The following is a 26,950-nucleotide window of genomic DNA, read 5'->3' as shown; positions in this document are numbered from 1 at the left end:
CCCAGCCTAGATGCTTTTTCCAGGGCTACAAAAGACCCCCCCCAGGGGGCAAAAATAAACAAAACAGACATATCTAGCAGAGAGATCCTTTACTACTAGATTCAATACATCGGGTTAGCTAGTGATCCTACTTGTTGTACTTTAAATTAATATCTAGGAGTACCCCTGAGATACAGTACAAAATCTAATCTAAACTCATGTCTTCCTCTTCATCCTTCTTGTCACTCGAGTCTCCTTCGGTTTGGTCAGACTTCACATTGTTCTGCATCGCTTTGGCAAAGGCCTCTACGTCTAAAAACAGCATAAACAAAACAGTATGTCAGAACAGTGAGGTTAAGAAATACGGTTAAAATTACTAATTTCCAGTATAAAATTTGCAACAGTTTCACAAAAGAGCACATCAGAGCTGTTCAGGAGATTGGGTATCTTATAACACTCTTGCCACTGAGAACATTGCAAGAAAATGGAATTCATGTATTTCATGCGTATCTTATTCTATTTAGGGCATAGAAACAGAGAATGGTCAAGTGTTTCAACCGTAGTCCTATCACATGAACAAACTCTTTTAGAGCGTTCCATATTCTTAAATCTTCCCTCCATCAGAGCTGATGGCAGCACATTACATCTTGCAGTAGCCAAGGCTCTCCTCTGGGTGGGATTAATCAGCAGACAAAGATATGCTGCCATAATTCCACGCTCGCATGGGATTAATAATGTAGTCGGAGAACAGCTTGTCTTGGCTGCAAGAGTCAAATTATGAAAATCAAGATCCAAGAGCCTATTAGAAGAGTGAGGTGAAGCCGGGACGAGATTGCTAAGACTACAAAAAAGGCCAACTAAGAACTGCCAACGGAGTTCAGTGTCAAACAAACAAAATAGGCGGGTAACCAGAGCAGTGCTGTATATTTGGAACCGGATCCCTTGCGAAACTGTAAGGACTCTGGTGAGACGAAGGCTCCCTAGAATTGTTCTAACGGTCTTAAAAAATGGACCCCTCCTTTGCAGAACCGAATTTATTCCCGTGCTGTTTGCATAGATGTGATCACGGGTGCTTTTTCCCAGCAAGCAAAATACTTTACACTTTTCAGTCTGCAAAATGCATTTCCGCTCGGGAGTAGAAATCCCAGATACAAAGTCCCAAAAATTCTAACATCCGCCCCTCTTTGTGACCGGGTCCTTCGTAATCCCAGAGTGGCCTAATCATTGCCAAGTCATGAAGCTGATGTAGGAGAGCCAGCATGCAGCAGCAGCAGCAGCGCTAGAGTGTTAGATCATAATCCAGGGTCAAATCTCGACTGTTAGGAAGCTTCCTGGGCAACTTGCTAGGACAGGAGTGGCGAACCTCTGGCACTCCAGATGTTACGGACTACAATTCCCATCAGCCCCTGCCAGCATGGCCAATTGGTCATGGTGGCACGGGCTGATGGGAATTGTAGTCTATAACATCTGGAGTGCCAAAGGTTCGCCACCACGGTGCTAGGATAAGGAAGGCAAGATAAAAACATACCAGATAAAATATTTAAGAGTATCATCTCTTACCCTCAATTCTACAGAACGACATACTACTCAATATTCTCAAATACAATATTCTCAATATTCTCAAATACTTAAGAAGAAGAAGAGGAGTTTGAATTTATATCCCGTCTTTCTCTCCTGTAAGGAGACTCAATGTGGCTTACAAACTCCTTTCCCTTCCTCTTTCCACAACAGACACCTTGTGAAGAAGGTGGGGCTGAGTGTTCCAAAGAATTGTAATTAGCCCATGGTCACCCAGCAAGCATGTAGGAGTACAGAAACACATCTGATTCACCAGATAAGCCTCCACCACCCGTGTGGAGGAGTGGGGAGTCAAACCCGGTTCTCCAGATTAGAATCCACCTGCTCTTAACCACTACACCACGGTGGCTCTCAGGAGTTCTGGTGCTTTGGTAGAGTGAGGCATGAGTCTTTTAATTTGATGTCCCTAATTTTCAGGCCCTTTCCAATCAAAGCAAATGTACAAGCAGCCGGCTGCACTGTTTTCAAGGAAGCTACAGGAGAGTCCCGGCTCCGCTGTCAAACAAACTTACCCCCTTTGTTTGCTGCATCTACCGCCTCCGCCGGCAAGCCGAACTGACTCATGAGGGGTCCCAGCTGCCCGGAAGCCAAGGCAGCGCTGAACATGCTCAGGGCCTGTGGAAAGACGAGCCAGGTCAGACTGCATCCCTCCTGATGAGGGAGGACAGAAGGTTGAGAACCTGCCGCCCCTTCCGAAAGATCAGTGTGGACGGGCTTCAAAGAGGAGCCGCAGCTTGTGGCAAAACCTCAGCTGGTTCAAGTGGACAAGCAGCTGTTTGACAGTGACTGCTTTTTTACCCTCAAAATCAAAACGCAGCCTGCAAGAGATACTGCCAGATGGCACCAACCAACTGTGTTTGAACAGCTACCAGTTTTTCAAGTCGTTCAGTGGGTCATTAAAAAAATTAACGTTGTACACTCAGCTGAGCCCTGCTGGACCTCTCCCACAAAGGCAAGGTTGTAACTTGTAGCAAAAATTTAATGTAGGTAACAAAGTTCTTTCAGACAAGCTATTTTTTATCCTACACTGGGAGCTTGAACAGAGACCAGGAAATCCATGGCGCTGATGTGAGCCAGGCGCTCTAGCTAGGAGAATGCAAGGATGTGGGGGCACATTTGAGCTAACGACAGAAATGAGAAGTGCTGCTCCTACTGGCGTCTATTCTCCACACCAGGGCTCTCCAACATGGTGCCCGTGGACACCACGGCACCTGCCACTATTTCCTTTGGAGCTTGCTGAGCTTTTCAGAACGTGGACGCCATTGTAAGGCACGGTAAGGGTTTGTTTACTGATTTAGGTTGCGATCTTGCCCTTTCCTAGCCGAAGCTGGGCTTTCCACTGGAAGCTCAGGGGAAGCTGTGAGCACCTGGGCTTTCCTTAGTCACTGTATGGTTCCATTTCCCTTTCAGGCTTTGCTTCTTCCCAAAAGTTATGAGGGAGGCATTCCGTTGGCTTTGTCTCCCACGGAAGCCATTTTTGGGGTAGAAGAAGAACAGAAGTTTGGATTTATATCCCCCCTTTCTCTCCTATAAGGAGACTCAAAAGGGTTTGTTTGTTTGTTTGTTTGTTAATTAATTAATTAATTAAACAAACTTATGGGCCGCCTCATCCCCGAAGGCCTCGAGGCGGCTCACAGTACGGCTGTTCTACCGAACAGCAAATCAACAACATAAAACTTAAACCCATTAAAACCTATGCAGCAATTACAAACAACAAATATAGATTAAAACAACAAAAGTTTTTTTTAAAACAGAAGTTGTTTAAAACAGGCGCCCGATCTAAGGCCAAAAGAAAGTGAGGGAGTAGGCAGGGCCCGCGATGGAATCAGAAGATCAGGCCCAACCGGAACAGAGAAGATGGAAACAGGCAGCCTCAATTTCAGTGGGGGGCAGTAGGGCCACGGCCGGCCCCTCCGAAAGCCTGGTGGAATAGCTCCGTCTTACAGGCCCTGCGGAACTCACCAAGGTCCCACAGGGCCCGGACAGCTGGAGGTAGAGCATTCCACCATTTTACATTCTCCTTTCCCTCCCCCCTCACAACAAACACCTTGTGAGGTGGGTGGGGCTGAGAGAGCTCCGAAGAACTGTGACTAGCCCAAGGTCACCCAGCTGGCATGTGTCGGGGTGCACAAGCTAATCTGGTTCACCAGATAAGCCTCCATAGCTCAAGTGACAAAGCAGGGACTCAAACCCGGTTCTTTTGTTTAGAGTGCACCTGCTCTTAACCACTGCACCACACTGGCTCCAAGAAATGGCAAGGGTCCCACAGGCAGAAATTCCCCAGTTCTGGGTGCCATTCCAGTAAGCGCCAAGATATCTCAAATGACTGTAATTCCAGCTTCAAAACAGGCCAGTATGTTTCCTTCGGACTGGACAGTTGGAATTACAGTCATTTGAGACATCTTGATATCTGGATGGCCCTCCTCAAAATTCCAAATGCGCTCACCTGTTCAAAAAGATGGGCGAACCCTGCTCTAAGCATTACACTGGTACTGTAAGGAGTTCCGACGAGGCAGAAACAAAAGGCTTTTGGTTGAAAGACCATTTATTCAGACATCTTAGAAAGCTCACACACACGGCATGACAGGAACGGGGCCTCCCGCTTAAACTACAGATTATAACCCCCCTTGTCCCATCCCCCTCCCGGTGTCTCCAGTCCCATTCTCATGGGAACGGAATTCTCATCTCACTCTATGAGATAAGCCCTCTAACAGTGTGGCTGCTGCGGATTCTGGCCCGTCGCCCGTGCCAGGGAACTCAGTCAAGGCCAAACGGCTGTGAAGAGAGTCAGCACCACTGAGATCTTTACACTCTGCCTCTCCTAAGAAAAATCCCTTCCCCCCCCCCCCGGTTTCAGTGGAAAGGCAACGATGAAAGGCAGAAATAAGGGAGGGGGCATTGATATTTCCGAATAGACCCATTGATTATGGCCGGAGGAATATCCCACCCAAGAAACTAAATATTGCAAGCGATTGCGATTAAAGCGAGAGTCCAGAATAGCGTCAATTTCATAGTGCTTGTGGCCATCAATTATGGTCGGCGGGGGTATCTCCGGAGGGTCGTGCCAGGCATCGGAAGCGGGAGCCTCCTTGAGCAAACTGGAATGAAAGACGGGATGGATATTACTTAAGGAATTAGGCAGTTCTAAACGAGCAGTAACATCATTGATCACTTTTGTAATTCTAAACGGACCCACGAATTTCTTGCCCAGTTTTGAATATTTGTGAACGTCTCTAAGATTTTTAGTAGACAAATAAACCCAAGCCCCCACACGTAAAGGGAAGTCAGAACGATGTTTATCCGCCTGAAACTTTTGTGAGTCCTTGGCTTGCTGCAGGGCAGTCTGGACTGTCTTCCACCCCTCAGCCAGGGATGTAATCCATTGTTTGAACTCTGGAGGATGTAGCGCCTCCGTGGGCAGTTGGGGCAGTGGTGGGAAAGAACGCCCAGACACAATTTCAAAGGGGGTTTTCTGTGTGCTACTATGAATGGCATTGTTGTAAGCGTACTCTGCAAATGGGATTAAATCGCACCAATTGTCTTGATGGTAATTAGTGTAACAACGTAAATACTGCTCTAGAGTTCTGTTCGTCCTCTCTGATTCACCGTCACTTTGAACGTGGTAGGGGGCGGCAACCGCCGGGGTGGTTCCCAACAAGTCCAGGAAAGCCTTCCAAAATTTGGAGATGAATTGGGGCCCGCGGTCGGACACCACCTTGCAGGGGGCGGAGTGTAGGCGATAGATATGTTGGATAAACAATCGCGCCAATTTAGGGGCAGAGGGAATGGTAGTGCAGGGGATAAAATGTGCTTGTTTGGAGAACAGGTCCACCACTATCCATAAAACAGTGTTTCCCTGGCTTTCCGGCAAATCCGTAATAAAATCCATTGAAATAACCTCCCAGGGCCGGGAGGCAACAGGGAGAGGTTTTAAAAGGCCATGGGGTTTTTCCGGAATGGGCTTGGCCTCAGCGCAGACCGAACATCCCTTGATATAAGCCTCAATGTCTTTGCGCATGGCGCGCCACCAGAACTGGCGACGGGCCAGGTGTAGCGTTTTGAGGAAGCCAAAATGTCCAGCCGACCTGGCATCATGGCAGGCTTCGAGAACCTGCTTGCGGAGGGGGGGAGGCACGTACCAACACCCCCCCGTTTCCAAACGCCATCCTCCAAGCGCATCTGGGAGTCTCCTTCCTCCGCTGGAAGTTCGCGGAGCCCCGCCTCCTCGAGTTCCCGCAGGAAGGGGGAGACGATACTCGGAACGGGCGAAGGGGGAGGAGAAGCGGAGGTCTGTGACCTAGTGACAGCCAAGCCCAGCTGGGAGGGGGAGAGCACGGTGCGCGGGATATCTCGTAACGAAGAACCGCCCCCCTCCCCGGGAAGACGAGACAGCGCATCAGCCAGTTTGTTGGTTTTTCCAGGGAAAAAATGAACGGTGAAGGAGAAGCGGGAGAAAAAATCAGCCCAACGTAGCTGCTTCGCGGACATTTTGAGGGGGGTGGAGAGGGCGGCCAAATTTTTATGATCCGACCAAACTTGGAAGGGGTGTTTGGCCCCCTCAAGCCAGTGACGCCTTGGATGAGTGCATAGAATTGCCACCTTGCCAGTAGCGTACTTGGCAGTCCTCCTTTATCCCCCACGGTCCCGAGGTTGAGCTCAGGGCCAGAAAACTTTTTGAGATGGATAAGTACAAGCACCGCGGCACAAGTTTACCATCTTTATTTCTCTGCCAAGAGACTGAGCTCGGCATGTGCTTGTCCGATGTCATCCAGTGAACTATGAAGAGGAGGTCAAGGGTCGGGGTGTTTCAAAATAGGTTTGCGGTGAAAGTGAAAGCTGATTTCCAGATGCTGGAGATGCCGACGCTGACATTCCTGAAGGACCAAAGGGAGGGGCGGGCTTAGCAGCCTGTGAATGCCTTGCCTTTGAGTGCGTGCAAAGAGATCTGTGGCCGGAAGGGGCCAGTTTAGCAAATTGGGTACTATAAAATCCACGATAGAAATTAGCCAAAACCAAGGAAGGATTGCAATTCTTTTCTGTTGGTGGGGGCTGGCCATTGAAGTACTGCGTCTACTTTCGCAGGATCCATTTTTAAGCCGTCGGGTGAGATCCGATAGCCTAAATAGTCTATGGAGGACTGATGAAAACAGCACTTTGACAATTTCGCGAAGAGAGAGTTGTCAAGTAAACGTTGTAATACCTCTCGAACCAGGGCTTCATGCTCTTCCATAGTTTGTGAATAAATCAAGACATCATCTAAGTACACGACCACCCCTTTATACAATAAATCTTGCAAAACCTCATTGATTAGGGCCATAAAAGCTCCGGGGGCTCCAGCCAAACCGAATGGCATATTAAGTATTCATATTGTCCAAATTTAGTATTAAACACTGTTAAATGTTCATAGCCTTCCGCAATTCTGACCCTGTAATAGGCCTCTCTTAAATCCAACTTAGTAAAAATCCGGCCCTTGCCCAGTGCATCTAAGAGGTCTTTGATTAAGGGCAAAGGATATTTATTGGACATGGAAACAGCATTTAATCCACGGTAATCAGTACAAAGTCTCAAAGAGCCATCTTTTTTCTTCACAAACAGAACAGGGGCGGCATGGGTGTGTTTGGTGGCTCGTCGTATGAATCCGCGAGCCAGATTCTTATCTAAGAAAGCACGGAGCTCCTTTTCTTCTGTGGGGCTCATGCGATAGATTCTACCCTTGGGCAGTTGAGCTCCGGGCTGTAGAATGATTTTGCAATCGGTATCCCTATGAGGGGGCAACTGATCGCATTCCTGTTCCTGAAACACCCTGGCCAAATCTTTATAAACTTGTGGAATATCGGTGGGACTAGAAGTCACCGACGTGTGCAAGGCGGTGGAAGCCAGCGGTTCAATGTCATTTGGAGGCGGGTTTTCCCCCCACTTCATGTGCTCCCCGCAGGGGGGGTCAGTGAATTCTAGAATTCGCTCTTTCCAAATAATATTTGGCTCATGTAATAACAACCATGGCATGCCCAAGACAATGGAGTGTTTGGCCACTGGAGCAAGAACGAAACTAATCTTTTCCCAATGGTCAGCGCAACGGAGCAAAACAGGTTGCGTTTTGAATCGGGCCGGGCCTTCCGCTCCGAGTGGGCTGCCATCCATTTGAGTAAACGGAATGGGCTTCACTAGGGGAATTCGGTCTAAGCCAAGCTCCTCAGCCACCTGCGGCCGCATTAAACAGTGGGAGCAGCCAGAGTCAACGAGGGCGGAGGCTAGGATACGTGTATGCTTGGCAGGGTTGGCTAAAGAGGCTTGAATAGTAATGGGCGCGCTGCCTTCACTCACCGAATCTGGAGTAGGACCCATGTCCATGGGCGCCGAGGATAGGCAAACTGCCACTTCCCCCTCCTCGAAGTCCTCCTCGATAGCGGCTTTGGACGAGCCTGTGGGGGGAGGACCAGACTTCCGTGGAGGCTTGGCAGAGGGGGTGCGTGAGACCGGAACGGCGGGCTTCTGTTTCTTGGGGCAGTTGGCAGCCAGATGGCCAGGACCACCACAATAGAGGCATAATCCCAAACGGCGGCGGCGTTCAGATGTGGTCTCAGTGGAGACGGCTGGGCTCGGCTTGCGAGTTGTTGGGGCAACCGTGGTGGTTTTCGGACGTGGGCGTCCCCCGGCACGAGCGTAATCTAGACGGGCTGCTACTTGTGATCCCAGATCAATCCACTCAGCGACGGTGCGCGGAATGCGGATGAGGAGTACTGTCTCCCGAAGTTTGGTATTCATAGCCTCGAAGAAGTATTCACATTTCATGCGTTCAGGCCAGTCAGGAGGAAGTTTAGTAGCCGCCGCACGAAATTCACGGGCAAATTCGGCAAAGGAGCGGTTGCCCTGCTGAATGGACTTTATGGTACGAATGGCTTCGTTTTCAGCATCCGGATCTTGGAAACGGGCACGTAAGGCTTGGAGAAATCCGGCCACTGTGCGAGTATCATCAGCTTGCAATTCATAAAGAGTCACAAACCAGTCAGCAGCCACCCCATCCAAGACGGACCCGATGTCCCGTATCTTTTCACGTTCAGAACGATACAAATCATCAAATTCCTCCATATGTGCGTCAAGTTGCAAGATGAAGTAGGGGAGTTTAGAGGCGGTCCCGTCGAAACGGGCAGGGATGGGGGGCCTATAATATCCTCTTTCAACAGCTCTTGGAGCCCGCTGGGGCTGTGGTTGCAACGGCTGGGGCGGTGGGGCTGGGAGAGCAGGGGCCGGTTGAGGTACCGCCGGTTGAGGAGGTAGAGCGGGGCCTTGCACCGTCGTCCCTCCGGCGAGAAAGGAGGCAGCAGGGATTGAAGTAGGACCTTGCAGCGTCGACCCCATGGCAGGGGGAGCGGTGGTAGGCGCTCTGGTAAAGGTGTAAGCACCGACCCGGGTTCGTGCCATCGTATCCCGCTGCCTCTTCAGCTCCTGCTCCAAGGCAGCCAATTCTCTCTCTTTGCGAGTTAAGGCATCTTGATGCGCATGTAGGGCCGTCTTTTCACGATCCAGTTTTGCTTGTTCATCACGTTGAATGGCCGCAGTCAGCTCGCTCTGCATTTGGATGGCCCTAATGCTTTCGCGCTGGCGTTCTAGATCCATCTTGGAGTGATCCAGGACCTTGTCATGGATCGATAAGTTCTGCTGATACAGCCGTTGCAACGCTTCTTTGGCCCGGTTCAGCTCGAGTTGGACGTCCTTGCGTTGTTGTTCTCGGTCCCTTTGCAGGCATTCACGATCCTTTTGCAGCTGTTTGCGTTCCTCCTCCCAGAGTCTGCGTTCCCGGTCCCATGCCTCTTTAGCATCGCGCAGTCTGGCCACTTCATCGTCCCAACTTTCTTTGGACGGGAGGGGAAATAAATCCGGATGGGGAGTCAGGTCTTCTTCGGATTCCTCCTCTCCGGATGGTAACTCCTCCAGTCCTCCGACAGCTCCATGGGGCGCCTCTTGCACATCAACGGCTACCTGTAAGGAATTCCATAGAAGCAGAAATAAAAGGCTCTTTGGTGTAAAAGACCGTTTATTCAGACATCTTAGAAAGCTCACGTACACGCAGTGGCAGGAATAAGATCTCCCGCCAGAAACACAGGTTATAACTCTGTCCATCCCATCCCCCCTCCCGGATTCCCATGGGAACGGAGGTCTCATCTCCCTCGCAGAGATAAGGTCTCCGGGGCTGGCCATCGCCCGGGCTGTGGGAGATGTAGTCAAGGCCAGGCGGCCGACCAGCTCATCAACACCATTGAATCCTTTACACTCTGCCTCCCTTAAAAGACCCTCCCCAGGTTTTGTCGCGGAAAGGCGCGGTGGAAAGCAGAAATGAGGGCGGGGGCGTCAATATTTTCGGAATAAATCCATTGATTATACCCAGAGGAATACCCCACCCAAGAGACTAAATATTGTAAGCGTTTGCGATTAAAGCGAGAGTCCAGGATGGCATCAATTTCGTAATGCTTGTGGCCATCAATAATAGTCGGTGGGGGTCTCTCCGGCGGGTCGTGCCAGGCATCGGAAGCGGGAGCCTCCTTGAGTAAACTGGAATGGAAGACAGGATGAATGTTACTAAGAGAGTTAGGCAAATCCAATCGGGCAGTGACATCATTAATCACTTTAGTAATCTGAAAAGGTCCCACGAATCTTTTGCCTAGTTTTGAAAATTTATGCGCGTCTCTGAGAATTTTGGTAGACAAATACACCCAAGAAGCCCACACGCAGAGGAAATCAGCGGTGCTTATCCGCTTGCAGCTTCCGGGAGCCTTTAGCCTGTTGTAAAGGCAGTCTGGACCATTTTCCACCCCTCGGCCAGAGATGAAATCCACTGCTGAAACTCCGGAGGATCCAATGCTTCCGCAGGTAGTTCTTGGCGCAACGGCCGGAAGGAGCGACCGGACACAATTTCGAAGGGGGTTTTTTTTGTACTGCTATGAACCGCATTGTTATAGTACTCTGCAAACGGAATTAGCTTCGCACCAATTGTCTTGGTGGTAGTTGGAGTGTAACAACGTAAATACTGCTCTAGGGTTCTGTTCGTTCTCTCCGACTCACCGTCACTTTGAGCGTGGTAGGGGCGGCAACGCCCGAAGCGCCCCTAACAACCCTAGAAAAACTTTCCAGAACTTTGAAATGAATTGGGGGCATGATCGGAGACCACCTTAACCGGGGGTGCATCAGTAAAGCATGCTGAATGAACAGGCTAACTTAGGAGCGGAGGGGATGGAAGCACATGGGATGAAATGGGCTTGTTTAGAAAATAAGTCCACCACCACCCACAAGACCGTGTTGCCATGACTTTCTGGCAAATCTGTAATAAAATCCATGGAGATGACTTCCCAGGCGGCGGAGGCCACCGGGAGAGGTTTCAACAGACCATGGGGTTTTCGGAACGTTCTTGGCTTCTGCACAAACAGAGCAACCTTTAATATACGTCTCAATGTCCTTGCGCATCGCGCGCCACCAGAACTGACGGCGGGCCAAATGCAGAGTTTTTAAAAGCCAAAATGTCCAGCCGAAGCGGGCATCATGGCAGGCCTCGAGAACCTGCTACGGAGGCACGTACCAACAATTCCCCCGCCGCCAAACGCCATTCTCAAGCGCACTGGGAGTCACCTTCCTCCGCCGGAGGCTCGCGCAGCCCCGCCTCCTCGAGTTCCGTAGGAAAGGAGAGACCAGGCTGGGAATGGGCGGAGAAGGAGGAGTGGATGTCTGAGATCGGGTGACAGCCAGCCCCAATTGGGAGGAGGAGAGAACAGTGCGGAATGTCCCGTAAGGCAGCTCCACCCCTCCCCGGGTGCGCGAGAGCGCATCAGCCAGTTATTGGTTTTCGGGGAAAAAATGGACCGTGAAAGAGAAGCGAGAAAAGAAATCGGCCCAGTTCGAAGTTGCCAGCGGACATCTTGAGGGGGGGTGGAGAGGGCGGCCAAGTTCTTGTGATCCGACCAAACTTGAAAGGGGTGTTTAGCCCCCTCCAGCCAGTGGCGCCAAGTGGAGAGTGCTACTTTGATGGCCGCAGTCTCTTTATCCCCTACAGTCCAGTTGAGTTCAGCACCGGAGAATTTCTTTGATAAATAAGCACACGGAACCAGCCTATCATCTTTATTTCTCTGCAACAGGGCTGCCCCAAGCGCTTTGTCCGAGGCATCCACGTGAACCACAAACGGGAGATCTGGGTCAGGGTGCTTTAGGATAGGTTCGGTGGTAAAAGCAGATTTTAAAAGCTGAAAGGCTGTCTGACATTCTTTAGACCAGGAAAGGGGGGCCCCGGGCTTGGCAGTCAGTGGATCTTTACCCTTAGTGCGTAAGAGGTCTGTGAGAGGGAGAGTCAGTTCAGCGAATTGGGGTATAAAGTCACGATAGAAATTAGCAAAACCTAGAAAAGATTGGAGTTCTTTTCGGCTGATAGGGGCAGGCCATTGGAGGACTGCATCAATCTTAGCAGGATCCATTTTTAGGCCCTCGGGCGAGATCCGGTAACCCAAATAGTCAATAGAGGTTTGGTGGAAACAGCACTTGGAAAGTTTGGCAAAGAGGGAGTTGTTGAGCAAACGTTTCAATACTTCCCGAACCAATGCTTCATGCTCCTCCATGGTTTGTGAATAAATTAAAACGTCATCTAAGTACACCACTACTCCCTTGTACAATAAATCATGGAGAACTTCGTTGATAAGGGCCATAAAAGCTCCGGGGGCCCCACTCAACCCGAATGGCATTATTAAGTATTCAAACTGTCCAAACTTTGTGTTAAATGCAGTCAAGTGTTCATAGCCTTCCGCAATTCTGACCCTGTAGTAAGCTTCTCTCAAGTCCAACTTAGTAAAGATGCGTCCCTTGCCCAATGCGTCTAAGGTCCTTGATTAATGGCAAAGGGTATTTATTGGACAGGGAGACTGCATTGAGTCCTCGGTAATCTGTGCAGAGCCGTAAAGACCCATCTTTCTTTTTTACAAACAATACAGGAGCAGCATGTGTGTGTGTTTGGTAGCCCGCCGGTATGAACCCAGCGGCGAGGTTCTTGTCTAAGAAGGCACGCAGTTCCTTCTCCTCATTGGGACTCATGCGGTAGATTCTACCCTTGGGCAGTTAAGCCTGGCTGTATTACGATTTTGCAGTCAGTGTCTCTATGGGGTGGCAGCTGATCGCATTCTTGCTCCTGAAATACTCGGGCTAGATCTTGATGCGCCGGTGGAATGCGGTAGAATCGGGAGCAATCGCTGATGAAGCGAGTGTGAGGAGAAGCCGGGTTTTCCCCAATTCATGTGTTCACCGCAGGGAGGGTCAGTGAATTCTAAGATCCTTTCTTTCCAAAGGAATTTTGGTTCATGCAACAACAACCATGGCATGCCACGAACTATGGAGTGTTTGGCCACTGGCGCCAGAATAAAACTAATTTTCTCCCAATGGTCGGCGCAGCGGAGGAGAACCGGTTGCGTTTTGAACTGGGCCGGTCCTTCGCTCCCGAGAGGACTGCCGTCCATTTGGGTGAATGGTATGGGCTTAGCCAGGGGGACTTGGTCTGAACCTAAGCTCCTCCGGCCACCTGGGGCGCGATAAGCAATGGGAGCAGCCAGAATCCACAAGGGCTGAGGCTATAATACGAGTATGCTTAGCGGGGTTGGCCAGAAACGCTTGGATCGTAATGGGAGCGCTGCCTTCACTCACCGCGTCTGGAGTCGAACCCATGTCCATGGGGGCTGAAGAAAGGCAAACAGCTGCTTCCCCCTCCTCTGGGTCGCCTTCGATGACTGCCTTAGACAAGCCCGTTGGGGGCGGCCCGGATTTGCGTGGTGGCTTGGCAGATGGGGTGCGCGTGGCCGGAGCAGTTGGCTTCTGTTTTTTCGGGCAGTTGGCGGCCAGATGACCTGGTCCTCCGCAGTAAAGACACAATCCCAGTCGGCGACGGCGCTCGGAGGTGGTCTCGGTAGGGGCGGCTGGGCTAGGCTTGGTGGACGCAGTGGCAGGTTTGGGGCGTGGGCGGCCTCCGGCACGAGCGTACTCCAAACGAGACGCCACCTGGGATCCCAATTCAATCCAATCAGCAATAGTGCGGGGGGACCCGAATTAAAAACACCGTTTCACGCAGCTTGCCGTCGACAGCATCCGAGAAGTATTAAGCATTTCATGCGCTCAGGCCACTCAGGAGAGTCGAGCAGCCGCCGCACGAAATTCACGGGCAAATTCTGCAAGCGGCGGTTGCCTTGCTGAATAGTTTTGATGGTGCGGATAGCTTCATTGTCAGCACCCGGGTCGTGGAAGCGAGCCCTGAAGGCTTGGAGGAATGCGGGCACGGTGCGAGTATCCTCATCTCGGAGGTTCAAAAGAGTCACAAACCAGTGGGCTGCCGCCCCATCCAGGACTGAGCGATGTCCCGTATTTTTTCGCGCTCAGACCGGTATAAATCGTCATAGTCCTCCATGTGGGCGTCGAGGGCCAACGTGAAGTAGGGAAGTTAGGGGGCGGCAGACGTGAACCCGGCCGGTATTGGAGGTCTGTAGTATCCCCTCTCCACGGCCCTGGGCGCCCGCGCGGTGGTTGGCGCAGGTTGAGCAGGTTGAGGCAGCGGTTGCGCAGGGGGGGCGAATCGGTGGTGGTGGAGGTACCAATGCCGGTGCGCTGGCGTTCTGGTGGGAGCGGTCCTTGGAAGGTGGCAGGACCCAGCAGCGTCGCCCCTCTGGCGCCGGCTGTACCAGTGACAGCGTAGACTCCAACTTGGGTTGTCCTGTTCTGCTGCTTCTTCAGTTCCCTCTCCAAGGCAGCCAGCTCTCTCTCCTTGCGAGTCAATGCATCTTGAATTGCGCATGCAAAGCTGCTTTCTCTCGTTCCAATTTAGCCAGTTCGTCTCGTTGAACAGCTGCAGTAAGTTCACTTTGCGTGCGCAAGGCCTGAACCAGCTTTCGGCGTTGACGCTGTAAATCCAGTTTGGAGTGTTCCAGGACTTTATCATGGACTGATAGATTCTGCGCATATTGCCGTTGCAGCGCGTCTTTGGCACGGTCCAATTCGAGTTGGATTTCTTTGCGCTGCTGTTCCCGGTCTCTTTGCAGGTTTTCACGCTCTTGCTGCAGCTGTTCCCGTTCTTCTTCCCATAGCTGCCGTTCACGGGCCCATGCTTCTTGGGCATCTCGCAGTCGGCCCACTTCCTCATCCCAGCTCTCTTTCGATGGGAGAGGGAACAGATCCGGATGGGAGTGCAGACTCTCTCCGGACTCCTCTTCCTCTGAACGCAGGACGTCGTGCCCACCGGTGGCTCCACGGGGCATCTCAGATGCAGCCGCTGGTCCGGGATCTGGGGGTTCCGATCGGAAGACGGTACGGATACCCCTCCCAATCCCTGGTATAGTCCCAGTTTCAACGGTGGTCTTCGGACGGGCCCCAGTGCTATGCCACGGTGGATCTTTGGGAGCATCACCAAAATACGAGTCCAGGAATCGTTCAATGGACTCCTGTGTTGCCGCATGAAAGGTGGTCAGGCCCGTCTCCTCCGTGACAGGTTACATCTGAGGTTTGTAATCCATCACAGCGGGTAGATATCCGATCCACACGCTCCCGATCCATAGACAGCGCCCCGAACGACTCATGTAAGTCCCCATGGTCGTCTTCACGTCCCTCGTTCCAACTGAGTAAGGGAAGACTCGTGCTGATACGAGGACGGGAAAGAGTCACCAGCGAGACCCGTTCTCCCGCCGGTTCCTCCAGATCCAGAAGGGAAAGGTCGGAGCCCTCTTTGGGGGCTACCGCACCTTCCACAGAAACATCCAACCTCTCCATGCCGAGACACCAGAGGTCCACTGCACTAGGAATATAGATGAACTAAGATTCCTGCCACAATGTAAGGAATTCCATAGAAGCAGAAATAAAAGGCTCTTTGGTGTAAAAGACCGTTTATTCAGACATCTTAGAAAGCTCACGTACACGCAGTGGCAGGAAGAAGATCTTTCGCCAGAAACACAGGTTATAACTCTGTCCATCCCATCCCCCCTCCCGGATTCCCATGGGAACGGAGGTCTCATCTCCCTCGCAGAGATAAGGTCTCCGCCGGAGAAGCTGGCCCATCGCCCGGGCTGTGGAATGTAGTCAAGGCCAGGCGGCCGACCCGCTCATCAACACCATTGAATCCTTTACACTACCGGCCCGGGGGCTGGAAATCCGGATTGGGAACCGGCACGGAAACCCCTCCCGATCACCGATCCTGATCTCGTCAACGTCCCGGTTTCGACTGTGGACTTGGGACGGGCCCCGGTGCTATGCCACTGGGGATCCTTGGGAGCATCATCGAAGTACGAGTCAAGGAATCGTTCAATTGACTCCTGGGTAGCTGCATGAAGTTTAGTCAGACCCATCTCTTCCGAAACAGGTTGCATCTGGGGTTTGTAATCCACACGGAAACGGGTAGAGATCCGATCCACAGGCGCTCGATCCATAGACAGCGCCCCAAATGACTCATGCAAATCCACATGGTCACATCCGCATCCCTCATCCCAACGAAGTAGGGGAAGACTTATGCTGGAACGAGGACGGGAGAGAGTCACCAGCGAGACCCGTTCTCCCACTGGTTCCTCAGAATCAGGAAGGGAAGGCTCGGAACCCTCTATGGGGGCTACCGCGCCTTCCACAGTTTCAGGAATATTCAATCTCTGCATATTAAAACACCAGAGATCCACTAAGTGTTAAAAAGAAAAATAAAGAATCATTCCTGTCATAATGTAAGGAATTCCAACGAGGCAGAAATAAAAGGCTTTTGGTTGAAAGACCATTTATTCAGACATCTTAGAAAGCTCACACACACGGCATGACAGGAATGGGACCTCCCGCTTAAACTACAGATTATAACCCCCTTGTCCCATCCCCCTCCCGGTGTCTCCAGTCCCATTCTCATGGGAACAGAATTCTCATCTCACTCTATGAGATAAGCCCTCTAACAGTGTGGTTGCTGCAGATTCTGGCCCGTCGCCCGTGCCAGGGAACTCAGTCAAGGCCAAACGGCTGTGAAGAGAGTCAGCACCACTGAGATCTTTACAGGTACCTTGAATTATGGACCAATCAATCAGCCTTTATTACCTAGATCTTTTTGATTTGCTCACTGTTTTTGCAAAACAGAGAGGAGAGGCCACTGGGCAGAGCCACTGCCTTAAATCAGGAGGCTGCTCTCCAGAAAACTCTCCAAAACACATCTGGAGATTTGATCCATGCAAAGAGAGTGCTGCTATTGTCATTGTAGCATTAAAAGAAAAACTCACCTGCTGAAACTGCGGGGAGGTTAGTGTGTTCTGGATCTCCTCTGCCGTCTGCGGTAGAGATTCTCCCGAAGGCAGGTAAGGCAGCAGCCGTTCTTGTACTTCGGTGTTTGCCAGAATTGGCGCCATTATCTCGGGGGTGAGCACGCTCGACAGGTCAACTGGGGAAGGAGAAGGCGAATGAGAGGCTCTTTCAGGCTGGAGCACCGAGAAATGGCAAGGGGGCCACGGGAAGAAATTCACCAGTTCTGGGTGCAATTCCAGTAAGCGCCAGGATATCTCAAATGACTGTACGAGTGGGCTGCCCCGTTGGCTACGGGCCCGGTCCCTCTTCCTTTAATATTACCACAAGCTGCATTCAGACCTCACAACAGAATATCTGTTCTGCTTTCCACTTCCTTCATTACTACCTGGCCTTTCTCCCCAAACCTGCTTCCATCACTGTCCGTCCTCCATTAAAACCTCTAGCTTCAGAACTGGCCAGTATGTTTCCTTCGGATTGGACAGTTAGAATGACAGTCATTTGAGGCATCTTGACACTTACTGGAACTGCACATCTGGAGATCTGATCCATGCAGGGGAGTGCCGCCATTTTCATTGTAGCACCAGAAATTAACTTTTACCTGCTGAAACCGTGTCAAAGTAGGACTGTTCTGGGGTGCTGTGGATTTTCAGATATAGCGTGTTACCAACATTCTCTCCTGGCGTTTAGCCTGTCATCTGTGGCTGGCATCTTCAGAGGATCTGAAGTACTGCCAGCCTGGAAGCTTCAGCAGCGTCGAGAAGAAATACAGCCCGGAAACCACACAGCACCCCAGTGATTCCGGCCGTGAAAGCCTTCGACAATAGGACTGTTCTTTCTGGAGTTCATTCCCCTTGTCAAGCAGTTCCCAAACTTTTCTGGCTGCCACCCCCTTGGTCCCATAAACTCATCCCAAGTGCTCATACCCTACCCTATAAAAAGCATTATGCAAAATAGTGGTTTGCAAGACCCGCTAAGGAAGGTGATTACAATTAAATTGGAAGCCATAACAATCAACTGCACATCTATTTAAAAAGTTTATTCAACACGATTGATTGATGTGACCCACGGATACCAGCTTTTCAAAGTTAGAAAAAAATTCCAATAGTTTTCACCAAATTTGCCAGGGTGGTTCCACAGCTTGATCTATTGTAGTTATGTGAACCACACAACTGAAGGGGTCCACTCCCAGCCGCCCCCCTGCTGCCCTTTTGCCTCTTAGTGCCCCTCTAGGAGCCCCCCCCCCCAGGGGGCAGTAATGCCCACTTTGAGAGCAGGTACTACCCTTGTCCGTCCAGACTCTCCCCCCAAGCCTACCCCTCCCTCACGTGACCCTGCTGACCTCCAGCTCCAGCAGGTACATTCATAGTTGCCAAGATATTCTGGAGGTCACTCAGTTGAATGGGCTGGGTTGGGCTGGTTGCTGTACTGGTTCCATTTCCTGAGCTTGGGGTGGGGCTGGTGGCAGCGGCGGCGGCAGGAGCAGTGGGAGCTGGCGTTACCCGTGTGGATGAAGTACTGGAAGATGGCGTCACAGCGGCCGATTGGCTGCGAGAGCTAGAAGGACAGAGATGTTGTCAGCTGCCGGGCAACCTGCTCCTCTCCCTCACTTCCACAAATATGGTACTGCCCATGGCTTAAATGCTGAACCCGGGCAGCCACAGCCAGTTAGTAATAGGTCTCCCTTCCACTGTAGCCCCAGACATGGGTCCTTGCACTACGGGGGCACCCTCCGTGTCCTTCAGCGTGCAGTCACAAGCTAAATCACAACTTTTTAAAAAATTTAAGAGGCGGCAGTATTTTTCCTGGAGAAATAAATCAGCCAAAATGTGTTCACTGCCAAACAGAAGGTTCCACTCAAGAGACCTCTCTTGGTATGTCCCCCAAAGACCATCACGCTCTACAAACAATGACCTACGGTGACCTCTGGCCTCACAAAATTGCCAGCTGTCCTCAAACGTCTTTCTCGGCTCTGGCTCCAGCCTGGTGGAATGCTCTGTTCTACCAAGACCAGGGCCCTGTGGGATCTACCTAATTTCTGCAGGGCGTCTAAGGAAAAGCTGTTCCACCAGGCCTACAGCCGAGGGCAGAAACATCGCGGCTCCATCTCGGCTGGCCTGCCCTCCCCTCCCCCTCTGTTTTGTATAGTGGATTAGGGGAAATCAGAGGGATGTTTAACTGTATTTTAATTGCTCCACCCTGACTGGATCTTTTAAAGGCCTCATTGAATTGTATGTTTCTAATGTATGTTTTTATTGACAAAATGGAAATCGCTCTGAACCTGCTTTGGCAGAGAGAGCAAATCATAAATCTAATAAATATATACATAAAACAAACACCAAGCAAGGATGTGATACCATTATACAAGAGATTTATACCCCACCTTTCTCTCCCGCAAGGAGACTCAAGGTGGCTTACAAGCTCCTTTCCCTTCCTCTCCCCACAACAGATGCCTTGTGAGGTAGGTGGGGCTGAGAGAGTCCTGAGAGAACTGTGATAGCCCAAGGTCACCCAGCAGGAATACGGAAACACATCTGGTTCACTAGATAAGCCTCGGCCACTCAGGTGGAAGAGTGGGAATCAAACCCGGTTCTCCAGATTAGAATCCACCTGCTCTTAACCACTACACCACGCTGGCTCTCCCGGCAAGCACCGGGACTGGCAGAGAAGCACCCGGTAACTAGCAAGACAAAGCCCCCCTTTTAAATGAGAAAAGACCCAGACCAGAACTGCTAAAGCAAGAAAGAGTGAATGCAAACACATACAGAGGGCAGCAGTCAAATTCAAACCCAAGCAGGCCACGTCTCCCAACAATGATTCAAATATTGGTCCCAAGAGTAAAAGGTGCTGGACTTTTCAATCTCAGGCGCCTACTCTTCACTCTCCCAAGGCAGGATTAAATGTGAGTCTACCGTGCCATGCTGCTGAAAAATTACTGGGGAGAACTGTAATGCTCTAGAAGCGATGTCTACGCATTCATTTAGTCAGCTGAAGCACAGGTGCATGGGGAAGCCAACACCAGCACCAACCCAGAGGTTGAGCATCTGCATGCAGAAGGTCCCGAGTTCAATTCCAGGCATCTCCATCAGAAAGGACCAGGTAGGAGATGATGGGAAAGACCCTCGACCAGAGACCCTGGAGGCAGCCGGTCTCATGGGGACAGTGGTGGGAGTGCCAGGACTAAGACACTGCCGGGTTCACAGGAATAGGAGACTTTATATCTCCAGAAGCAGGATTGTTGTTTCACCCTGCCAGCATGGCCAATTGGTCATGCTGGCAGGGGCTGATGGGAATTGTAGTCCATAACATCTGGAGTGCCAAAGGTTCGCCACCATGGGAGTAGACTATACTGACTGCGATGGTCTGATGGTCTAGTTCGGTATAAGGCAGGGTCACGTGCCAGAGAGCACAGCCACACAGAGAGCTAACAATTTCTAGTTCACAGCAGCATCTTTTGCTGTAGGATGGAGCTCTGGGAGAGGAGCCGGCTGCTCCAAGGAACTAACATCGCACAGAGAGGAGCCAACATATTAGCACTGCAGTTCAAAGTCCTCCAGCAAAGGGACCTCTTACCTTGAGGAAGAGCTGCTAGTGGGCGGGCCTCCGCTTCCCAACAGACTAGCCAGGCCAGGACCGGTCAGGGCACCCAGCCCACCTTCCATAAAAGGGAGAGAGACTCGTTGAGACACTTTCACATTCAGAAAGGGGTTTTAGAAAGCACCATTTGCTAGACCAGTGGTTCTCAACCTGTGGGTCGGGGCCCCTTTGGGCCCCTTTCACAAGGGTCGCCTAAGACTCTCTGCATCTGTAAAATGGATGTTAGGGTTGGGAGTCACCACAATATGAGGAACTGAATAAAGGGTTGCGGCATTAGGAAGGTTGAGAACCACTGTGCTAGACTTTTGACCCAAGGACGTCTTCAAACATAGCAGGTTTTCCTACACAGACACAAGTGCAATTGTCTTACGCTTTAATCGTACTGCCCCCTAAATCGGTCATGTTGAGGAACATGGGAAAAAGGCAAAGGAGCTGGGGGGTTTTCTGGCTTCTTTGGCCACGCCCTGAGCAATTAGCTACCTTATCCTGGTGGCAAGGAAAAGGTGAAAGGCCAAACCTGAATTCTCCTTTCTGCCACTAAGCTGTCCTTCTGCTACCTCAGGCCGTTTTCTTCATGAAAGCCCCATCTCAAGTACTGAACTACAGCCATTTCCCTTTGCACAAAGGCCTTACGGATATTGGGAGGGGGGAGGGCAGGAGAACCTAGTAATGCTACATCTTTTCATGCAGGTTTTGGTCTGCCTATAATCCCTTAACATGAAAGCCTTATTTCAGAACACACCACGCCGCTTGAAGAGTCAGAAAGAGAGAAACGCAGGAAGACAACATGGGTGCAAAAGAATGACAAACACGTTACCGAGTCCTCCAAGGCCCGTGGGTCCGATCAGCTGCATCAGCTGGTTGTGGCTCATGTTTCCCAGGAGGCTTTGCAAGCCACCTTCACCTAATGATTAAAGAAAAAGGACACTGATCAGCTGTCCATCTCAGGGCAGGCCGTTTAAACGGCTTCAAGTTTTGAAGAAAGAAAGGCTCCCTGGAAGGTGTGAAAGACAAGCAAGGAGAAAAAAAACAGAGGGTCCCTGAAGAGTCTCACAAGATGCAGGAGATCAGTGTCAGAATGCTGGCTCAAAAAGCATCTGGTCTCCCTGAATATTTTACACCCAACCAGTTCATTTCCCCCCAAAATATTATCCCTGGCTTTCTGGCAGCCCAAACACCCAAGACAAGGAGGCTGAGCAAAGGCCTACCTCCTAGGGCGGAGAGCTCATGGCCTCCACTTCCGCTACCACCCAGAGCTCCAGGCATCGGAGGGTTGTTGAGATACTCATTCACCTTCCGGCAGTGTTCTTCGTCTTTCTCCACCTTGGGCTCCTGGAAAGAAGGCAACAGTGTCCTGAATTCACAAGTGCTTTGATATCTAACTAGCAGAGGCTTTGCCCTGCATGGGACAAACACTCGTACATAGAGTTTGCCAGGCCAAGCACGGCAACTGGCAGGAGGATTAGGGGTGGATACAATGCTGTCTGCGTCCCTAGGTCACTTCCTGGAAAAACCTGGAAGTGGCGTAAAGAAGCTCTAGAAGAAAAGAAGAGTTTAGATTTATACCCTTCTTCTCTCTCCCATAAAGAGACTCAAAGGAGCTTACAAACTCCTTCCATTTCTCTTCTCGCAACAGACACCTGGTGAGGCAGGTGGGGCTGAGAGAGTTCTGAACCAGCTGTGACTAGTCCAAGGTCAGCCAGAAGGAAGGTAGGAGTGAGGAAACAAACCCAGTTCACTAGGTAAGTGAAGGAGTGGGGAATCAAGCCTGGTTCTCCAGATTAAAGTCCACCTGATCTTAACCACTACACCATATTGCCTCTCTAGAGTTTCTGAAGCTTCCTAGAGCTACCCTACATTGCTTCCAGGTTTTTGCTGGACATGACATAGGGATGCAGTTGGGTTTCCCTCTGCTGCCACTTGGAGCAGTGTCACACAATGGAATCTGGAGGCGTGGTATTCCCCACCCTGACTGGGGGACAGGCAAGCCCACTCCCCTCCTGGAGACTGAGATTGGTCACTGGGACTGGGTGTGGCCACATACCTGCATCCAGAAGAAAAGGCGCTTGGAACCAGCCTTGAATTTCAGCACATACACACGGCCTGTAGTACACTGAGGCACCCTCTTGAATTCACAGTCGTCCGGAAAAATAATCAGGTCCTGAAATACAAGCAGTGAGTAAATGCTCCTCTTCCCAGCAACCATCTGTTCACAAATCCATTACTATAAAAACTTTTCACTTTTAACACAGGTTTTTAAGAGCTGGCTGCACACACTGCACAGGCGTCAAACTCGCAGCCCTCCAGATGTTTTGGACTACAGTTCCCATAATTCCCTGCCAGCATCATGCTGGCAGGGGATGATGGGAACTGTAGTCCATAACATCTGGAGGGCCGCGAGTTTGACGCCTGTGCTGCAGATGAACGCACATACACGTTTCCAGGTTACGTGCACACCTGACTGTGGCGAGAAGCACACTTTTTTCAATCATTTAAAGTTGTTTATCTCACCAGGAGGGCAACGTCCATATTACCCTAAAGCAAAGGCATAGGCAGGGGAAATGGCGGCCGGGGCAAAATGCCCCCCCCCCGCATTAGTGAAAAAGCAGCCTGCTCTGGCCACGCTGCTTCGGGCCCCAGGGCCTGACTGGTGGGGAGGAGCCAGGGTGATTTTCTGGGGGGGGGGGTACCACGTGACCCCAATGGTGCGTGCCCGGGGGCTGCACCCCCCTTATCCCGTGGCAGCTACACCACTGCCCTAAAGCACAACTCAAACATCTCCTATTTGCCCCTTCAAATTATGTGCAGCTCAGCTTTAATAATGACGCTTTCTACTTACATCCTCCACATTCCCAGAAGTCCTGTCCTTCCAGCAGAAGTGGATGAGAGAATCATCAGTTTGCTGGATGTATACCAGCCCTTTCCTCTTGTCTGGGGTGACTGTACTGCCTTTCAAAGACATCTTTCCTGCACGGAACTCTACCAGGTACTTGCTGGACGAGCCCCGAGAGCCAGAGACCAGGCTTGGGAATAATGCACCGGAAGACATCCTGGACAGAAACAAGAAGGAAAGCACAGTTTCCTAAGCAGCTGTTCTTGGACGTGTAAAGCTCTACTGAGCACAGAACCATCCTTTCAAAAAGAGGCCAAAACAAGCAAAATCGAGCCAGAATTCCAGAGCTTCCTCATGGGGATCCCTAGTTGGGGAGAAGTCAGTCTTGGTTATCAACACAAACGTCTGAACAGTGACACTGTTCGCTACATCTTCCTTCCCTCTCAGCTTTGCACAGTAGTAACACAGCCCTCTCATTTGAACCTCTGGCATGTTTCCTCCAACCTTCCCTTGGCCTTTCATAAAAGGAGTTAAAACCATTCAATTCAGACTGCATCTGCCAGCAAAGCTTTTTGATGCTGGAGATATTGAAGAGCTGCGGCCAAAGGGCGTCTCCAAGGTCACAATGGTGGGATGCTCTCGAAGATTAACACGTTTCCCCACTTTTTTTTTTTTTTTTAGTATTGCGATTTTTTTATAAGAGATTTTTGGCCATTTGCTCTTTTGCATAGACCTGTTTATCTGATGTAGAGAGTAGAAGAGCATGACTGACACGTGATGGTAGATAGAACATTGGCAACTGAACAACTCAATTAGCCCAAGAAGGTATGGCTGGAGTTGTTAGGGTCTGTGATTGTGCTGTCAGAGTGAATAGGGGGGGAGAGTGGGCAAAAGTTCAAATGCCCAAAATCGTGTTGATCTTGACTGGATTCAAATCTATCTGTTCTGCTGCAGAGCAACACAGCTACTCTCTAGCTTAGCGGATTCCACATGGGCCAAAAACAGCAGTGTGAAAGCGGTGTAATCCCTTTTACGCCATTTTTCACACTGCTGTTTTTTGCTCATGCGGAATCTGCTACAGATTCTATCCAGCCAAATAAAATTCAGAAAGTCCGTATAAGGATGTGTTCCTATTCCCTGGCCAACTGAGCTTCTCCGGGGAACCAATTCACCAATGAAGCAACAAGCGAGCCAAAGGTTGCACAACTATCCAAGTAATTTTTTTCCACAGTAATCAGACAAGCAATCCCTACTTTTTTGCGCCACAGAAACAAAAACACTGCCTTACACCCTTCTTTAATATGCATTTTCGATTACAGTAGCTGTTGTCTTACCATCTTGGGGGAAGGGGGGAATCAGCAAAAACTTTGTGAGGGTGAAATCACCTTTTGGGCAGGTGGAAGACGCATCGTGGGATCCAACCCAACACAATTAATTCCATCCCACTGACAGAACAGGGTTCTCTGGCCAGGAAGCTGATGTAGGTCAGGTTACAACCTCAAAGAACTAATGTGCGTGTTTACTCAGCTACTTGAAGAACATACATACCAACATGATTTGAAGCACCTCAAAACACCGCTTCCCACCCCCCCAATTCTAAACATTACATCACTTCAGTCTAAAATTCTGGCTCCCTCCCTAAAAAAAAAAAAAAAAAAAAGGATCACGCTGTTACTGGATTTCAAAATTCCAAACAGCAGCAACACATGAATCCTTTTGGTCTGCTACCCAGGCCACTTTTTTTTTTAATGAAAGATTTCAAAAACAGGATGACTATTTGGGATAAACACTCAAATATATTTGTACTGAGAAAGACAGATGTTCAAGGATAAAGCTTCTTATACATCAACCAATGCCTTTCAGAGTTTGGGGGAAGGGAGGGAGGGAGTGATCAATTTAATGTTAGGAATGAACAGCTCAATATTTGAAAGAGAAAAGGAACACTTTAGGCCAGAACGTTGAGGTATCCATTATGAAAAATACCATTAGAGCAACACAAGTGGAGGCCCATCAAACTCATGGTGGGGAATCCCATCTATCCACTACCATTGCCTTATTGTGCTTGAGTACTTACATTCCTTCCTTAAAGCCTTTTCACATGGGGTCGAGGGACACTTTGGCTGATTCTGCATGGGCCAAAAACAGCAGTGTGAAAACGGTGTAAAAGGGTTTATACTGTTTTCACACCACTGTTTTTGGCCCACGAGGAATCATATTAGTCAGAGCCCACTTCAGATACTGCATGAGAATCCTCACTAGTGGTCACTTGGTGCCAGAGAGGAATAAAAACAGGCGCATGCGTAGTTCATTTCCTTACTTATTCTAATCTAGGCGGATCCTGCCCATTCCAGACAAGCTGGGTTCAGGGCAGGTTCCGGCCACAACAACGCGTGACTGAAATACACAAGTACATTCAAATCCCAACGTAAAGCTAAACTTAAAATCTAGAAGCTAGATGGTGTCGGTACACCAAGAGGCCCAATCATAAGGGACAAGTAAATCAGAACCCCGCTTCACAGGGTTGCCAACTCCAGGTCTGGGAATCCCTGCGGCTTCGAGGGAGAGTGGGGCTCAGGGAGGGGAGAGGCCTCAGTGCAATATGATGCCACGCAGCCCACCGTTTAAGGCAGCCACGTTCTCTAAGAGAATGAACGTTTTTAATAAGCAAGCGACGGAGGTGTGGAGAACTGTAATTCCGGGAGATCCCCAGCCCCCACCTGGAGGTTGGCCACCCCCCGCTCTTCATTCCCCTCACAGCCCCCTCCTCCTTCCCACGGTGAACACCCCGACCCCGGCCGCCATTTACCTGCCGACTCCGTCCCTTAGCAGCCCGCTCCCGTCCTCGTCCGTCCCCTCAATCTGAACACGACCCACTTCCGGCTCCCTCAGAGGACCACACCGGAAACCCGTTCCGCTTCCCCCTCCATGCACTCCTTCCCCGTCGGGCTCTCATTGGTTGAAGAGCTTGCCTCTCCAATCAGCCTCCCCAGCATGCACTGCGCGCTTCCTCGAGTCCTTTTCGCCGCGCCTGCGCTTGAAGCCGTCTGCGATCGTGCTGTGTCACGTCGGCCCCGAAGGGGAGGAAGGAGGTGCGGCCCCTAGCGGCCTTTGGCGGAACTGCAGTTGGATTGTACCATTCGTCTCCAGTGGCAGGGAGGACGGGAAGGGAGAGATGGTGCCTGCCAGCATCAGGAAGCGCTCAACACAAAAACGGCCTGCAGCAATTCACACGCTTAAATAGGAATATGCTTGAAATCAGTCTCTTTTTTTAGAAGAAAAAACACATTTATTATATTCAGCAGTTACAATATACATAATTCAATGAAAATTACTTATAATAGATGTGTGAGTCGTTCCACAAAGAAATAATGGGAAGGGAAAGGGGGGAAAAACAGAGATAAAAGAGAAAGTGTTGCCACCAGGAAAATAAACAAAATATTTTCCTGAAGTCAGGTTGCCTGGCTACACTGGCTCCATGCCCAGATGCAGAGACTTGTGTGGTTCCGAAGCCTCCATAAGGTTCACAGAGAACACATATGTATGTTTGTCCCAATGCTATACGCTTTCCCTCTTGTTTATGCCTTTCTAGGATGTAATAAAAGCCCCTTTTAAGTTGATTTTATGATGTGCCTGCAGTTTAGGATGTTAGTTTAGTTAGGTTCTTCAGTTTAAGGTTTTGTTATTGTTAGATTTCAGAAA

General features: G+C 50.4%; 1 protein-coding gene across 1 annotated transcript; it reads right to left on the bottom strand.

Annotated features, from left to right (window-relative positions):
- Window positions 1-74: 74 nt before the first annotated feature.
- ADRM1 (ADRM1 26S proteasome ubiquitin receptor) lies at window positions 75-26,215 on the bottom strand. The gene is made up of 10 exons (XM_048495909.1): window positions 26,058-26,215; window positions 23,258-23,468; window positions 22,463-22,579; window positions 21,627-21,750; window positions 21,236-21,322; window positions 20,395-20,476; window positions 18,164-18,378; window positions 16,803-16,960; window positions 2,070-2,172; window positions 75-291 (listed from the first exon to the last, which is right to left on the bottom strand). Exons 2-10 carry the CDS (start codon window positions 23,465-23,467, stop codon window positions 185-187), a joined length of 1,203 nt encoding a protein of 400 aa, XP_048351866.1. The 5' UTR covers window position 23,468; window positions 26,058-26,215; the 3' UTR covers window positions 75-184.
- Window positions 26,216-26,950: the final 735 nt, after the last annotated feature.

The sequence above is a fragment of the Sphaerodactylus townsendi genome, linkage group LG05 (genome assembly GCF_021028975.2).
Source record: "Sphaerodactylus townsendi isolate TG3544 linkage group LG05, MPM_Stown_v2.3, whole genome shotgun sequence".
Classification (NCBI taxonomy): Eukaryota; Metazoa; Chordata; class Lepidosauria; order Squamata; family Sphaerodactylidae; genus Sphaerodactylus; species Sphaerodactylus townsendi.
The sequence above is the reverse complement of the archived record's forward strand: the minus strand, read 5'-3'. Positions and strand labels throughout refer to the sequence as shown.

What these genes read in the sequence shown, in the direction of transcription:
- ADRM1 (XM_048495909.1), bottom strand. Translation starts at nt 23,467, where the DNA reads ATGTCTTCCGGTGCATTATTCCCAAGCCTGGTCTCTGGCTCTCGGGGC. An exon ending in CTTCTGGGAATGTGGAGGAT is followed by an intron (nt 22,580 to 23,257) that starts GTAAGTAGAAAG and finishes CTTGTATTTCAG; the next exon opens with GACCTGATTATTTTTCCGGA. An exon ending in TGTACCTGCTGGAGCTGGAG is followed by an intron (nt 16,961 to 18,163) that starts GTCAGCAGGGTC and finishes CTCCTTCCCCAG; the next exon opens with TTGACCTGTCGAGCGTGCTC.